Source organism: Frankliniella occidentalis, unplaced genomic scaffold (genome assembly GCF_000697945.3).
Source record: "Frankliniella occidentalis isolate FOCC.00 unplaced genomic scaffold, Focc_3.1 Scaffold13, whole genome shotgun sequence".
Classification (NCBI taxonomy): domain Eukaryota; kingdom Metazoa; phylum Arthropoda; class Insecta; order Thysanoptera; family Thripidae; genus Frankliniella; species Frankliniella occidentalis.
The window spans coordinates 1,052,841-1,056,967 of NW_026267143.1; the positions used below are offsets into that span (position 1 = coordinate 1,052,841).

General features: G+C 59.7%; 2 protein-coding genes across 2 annotated transcripts in view; one reads left to right on the plus strand and one right to left on the minus strand.

The window, feature by feature from the left end:
• Nucleotides 1–3,419, minus strand: part of LOC113217639 (protein trachealess) — a 106,931-nt gene extending 103,512 nt beyond the window's left edge. Inside the window, exon 1 of the mRNA XM_052263636.1 lies at nt 2,504–3,419. Coding sequence (XP_052119596.1) covers nt 2,504–2,790 — 287 coding nt within the window. The 5' untranslated portion in view covers nt 2,791–3,419. The remainder of the gene's footprint in view (nt 1–2,503) is intronic.
• The window catches only part of LOC113217620 (lysosomal aspartic protease), a 368,266-nt gene that overhangs the window by 25,909 nt on the left and 338,230 nt on the right, over nt 1–4,127 (plus strand). The window lies entirely within an intron of this gene.

The following is a 4,127-nucleotide window of genomic DNA, read 5'->3' on the forward strand; positions in this document are numbered from 1 at the left end:
TCTCTCTCTCTCTCTCTCTCTCTCTCTCTCTCTCTCTCTCTCTCTCTCTCTCTCTCACATACACAACATTCTCATAAAATTGTTTCCGGGTCGCCAATAACGTCTGATCACAGGACGGTACAGCGCGCTCCTCGGTGCCGCTCCACGCTAGGCCACGCCACGCCACGCCACGCCACGCACCTCCACGCCTCACCTCACCGCGCCACGGCCATCGCTCAGAATACCAATATAATACCCGTCACTGGGGGCAACCAAACTATGAGAAATTTTGATACAGAAATAAAGGGTTACCAGGTAGATGTCCCCTTCTCAGCCACAATAATTGTCATTCAATATTGACCTCTCCTCTGATCTACTATACAATTTGAGATCATCAGTTTTATCGACACTGTTAGTAATTTTTATGGTTCGTTGTTTTACTTCGGGGAAAGAGCAGGAGGAAGCTTTAGATGGTCTCTGAAAAGGCTCTAAAATAACGAAGCATTCTGAAATGCAGGCGACATATAAAAGTGCCATCCTCGTTGTTTACAGTCCGGTATATGAGTCATTCGTTACTGCAGACCTCTAGATTTATGCATTTACTTTTGGGGAAACCAAAGCTGTCCTGGCAGTTTCTCACGGCCCGCCCCGAGTGCCGAGAGCCCCGCGAAGAGTATTGTAACGCCGGCCCGGTGGCCACGCGGGGCTGAGGAAGACGTCTCGACAGTTATGGGAATGAAGAGCCGTGAAGAGCCCAGCCTTATGGGTCGGGGTGACAAGAGACGCGACACTTTAATACCGTTAGCGTCAACGATAAACCCACATTAGCTAGATCGGGTAACGAATCGCTGTCAGCAACAATTAGCGAGTAGTTAATAATTGAGGTGGTCTGATGTGTCTGTTGACGGGCAGGGCCCGAGCCCGGCCGCGGCGGCGCTGGCAGCCCGCCAGGAAGTCAGGTGGCACCGGTGGCAGGGCCCGCCGGCCTGGTAGGCAGCCCGCCAGGAGGATGGGTGGCACCTGCAGGGCCCGCCGGCCTGGTAGGCAGCCCGCCAGGAGGAGGAGGGGTGACACCTTCAGGACGGGTGGCACCTGCAGGGCCCGCCAGCCCGCCAGAACGTTTGGGTTTCGAGGCACCTGCAGGGCGGGTAGGCAGCCTGCCGCGCGCGCCGCGCCAGCCACCACGGGACCACGGGCCGCGTCGCCCGCTGCCTCGGTTCGGTTTCTTGGCGGAATAATAACAATGTTCGTTTATTCCGTCGAGTGAGAGAAGAGGTAATCATAGGTGGTTGTGCCTGTGGCATGCGATGTGAGACATTGTGATATGCAGCCATTGTGCAGTCGGAATGACGCGTTGTCCCGCTGCGCTCCGCGGCGAGTGCGAGTGCGAGTGCAACAAGAACAAACACGGGCCGCGGCCACCGCAACCTCAGGGAGGGCCTCGGAGAGGGCCCGGGCCGGGGCTCTCTGCCCGCCGCGCTCGCACCGTCCCAGGACGAAACATCGGAATTGGAGGCCCTCGCGCCGCAGCCTGCTTCAGACTAAAGCTGAATGTTCGAACGGAGTCCAAGTCTTGGGCCCTACGCCTAAAGCCTGGCCAGCTGGCTCCCCTGGACCGGCGGCTCCGCGTGCTGCTCGGGTCTTATCTTATCCCCGCACCGGCAGAGTGGCTTCGGTTGTCCGCGGCGGAGGCTGGCCATGGCCTTCGACAATGTCCCCAGGACGACCGCGTTGGGATGCGCAGTCCTCCCGCGTGTCGGGAGTTCTGGGAAGAGCCCTGTAGAGAGGCACGGATGAACCCGCCGGTCCTCGGAGTCGTCGTGATCGTGCCAAGGTGACAGGCTGCGTTTTGGCGACTCAAGGTGGCCGTGGCCCGCATATCCCTATGCATCGTCTAGGAAGTACATCCGTTTTCCTCAAATTAATTCGGCAGATTAGGGGAGCTCGGCGCCTGCGAGACTCAAGATAGGCCACCCCGCAGTACACGCACGCACTGCAGACTAGATGGTGTCCACCTACCAGGCGCTTCGACAGCTTGCTGGGGCTGAACTTGGCAGCTTCGCGACGGCGAATGACGGACTACTTTCTGGATGATCCCTTATGTCGTCTTCAGTGGTTGCATTGCATTGGATGGGTAGGCGTGCAGGCGGGTTGCCTACTCCCTTGGAACTTGGAGTCGTGAAGTGTCAGCGAGGATAGACAACTCGTATGCACGCCTGCATGCGGTACAGTACAGTTCCAGGCAGTATAGTTCTGTTGGGCACGTTCATTTGCTGGTGGCCAGCCAGTCAGATTCGACAACAGGACAGTTTAGCCACATAAGCAGGCAGAAATCGACGACGACACACCTTTGTGAGGTGGGCGTTGGCAAATTCCCCACACCTTGTAGTAGTCCCTGGAGGCCGGCGCCCAAACCACCACTTTCACACTGGTGTGTCGTAGGCAATTTGTGCCAAGTTGTCTGGCAACACTGTCACCGAGTGACACCGTCCTGGCGTGGCTGAAGGCCAGGTCTGGGCCTTACCTGTAATACTGGAAGGCGTTGGGGAGCCCCTGGTGCAGTCCCTGGTGCAGGCCTTGGTGCAGACCCTGGTGCAGGCCTTGGTGCAGGCCCTGGTGCAGGCCCTGCGGCACGTGCAAGTCCATGGCCCCCGCACCGCCGTGCTGGTGGAAGGCCTGGTGCTCCACGCCGCCGTGGTGGTGGCCCAGGACGGCGGCCCACGACAGGCCGCCGCCGGCCCCGGGGTGCTCCAGCCTCGGCTCCAGCCTGGGTTCCAGCCTCGGTTCCAGCTCCAGGCGGTCCCAGTGCATGCTTCGGGCTCCTGCCTCACGCACCGCTCGTCCTGCTCCTACCGGGCGGCATCCTGCACTCACTTCACTGCACTCGCGCACACGCACTCACACTTGACACTGTCGGCGAGCCTGTCGGCCAGGACGCGGGCCAGAGCGGGCCGCAGCGGAGCTCGGGCTCCAGCACCTCTACTCCGCGGCCTGCACGGCGAGCAGTGGCTGCCGGCCGCGCGGGACCCTCCGCCCCGCCCCGCCGCGCCACGCCGCGCCACGCCGCGCCACGCCCCGCCCCGCGAGCGCCCGGCCTTGGAGGGGGAACAACGTGTTGCTGTGGGGTGCGCCCTAAGACTGCGGGGGCTGCACCTGCGAGGGCTGCACCTGCGGCCCAAAGTGGCACCCTCGCGAGGGTCGTCCCGCCAGCTGCACGGTGCAGCTGCGCGCTTTTTGTGGTGCTCGGTACTCGGTGCCACCACACGTCCCCGTCGCAGGTTCGTGTCACGGGGTGATCTGGCGCCCTTCTGCCGCGTGCACGTCGGTCCTCAAAAATCGTCAGAAAATCACACTGCCCTTTAAACGTCCCTAAACGTTCCCGTACTGCACGTCGTGAACGGCTGTGCTGCACGTCTCGCGGGGTGCAGGCCTGGTCATCCCAGCCGGAGCGGTGGACTGGCTCGGGCTCGGGCCGTGGCGAGGCGCGGTGTGGCGCGGCGTGGTGGGGCGGCGAGAGGCGGGGCTTAACGGTGGGCGGCCCGCGCAGCCAATGGTGGCGCGGCTCCTCCCCCGCCACGCCCCGCCACGCCCCGCCCCGCCACGCCCCGCCACACCACGCCCCGCCACCCACGCCCAGCTGCTCCAGCAAGGGGTCGTGTCTGGAGGATTTCTCATACCGGGGAGACGAAGAAGCAGCACATTGTGGTGCCGATTGAAAACCCTTGACCTATACTTGAGCCGAGTCTTTACTCAAGTCAAATAGTTTCGAATGAGTTATCATTTGTTCATGTTACATAGAATGTAATCTATTCGTAAACTCGCCGGTTCACTTTGCAACATAAAAAAGCGATGTTAACGTGCGGAAAGACATTGATATAACCAAATACATAAAACAACAAAGATTCGTTGTGGCAGTAAAAAACTGGGGAAACGTATTGTGAGAGTAACAGGCATGGTCTGCAAAATTCACTTTTTTCCCATCAGGCCAATCTTTTCCCTACAGTTAAGATCAATTAATGGCTTCTGTAAGTTCGTGTCAGCTATTATGAGGGAGACTGTGGGGCGAGGAACAGAGCGCATTCGATGCATTTCAAGTACTGACCATACTTTGTCACAAACACAGGTAAAGCAAAACCGACACAACGGTC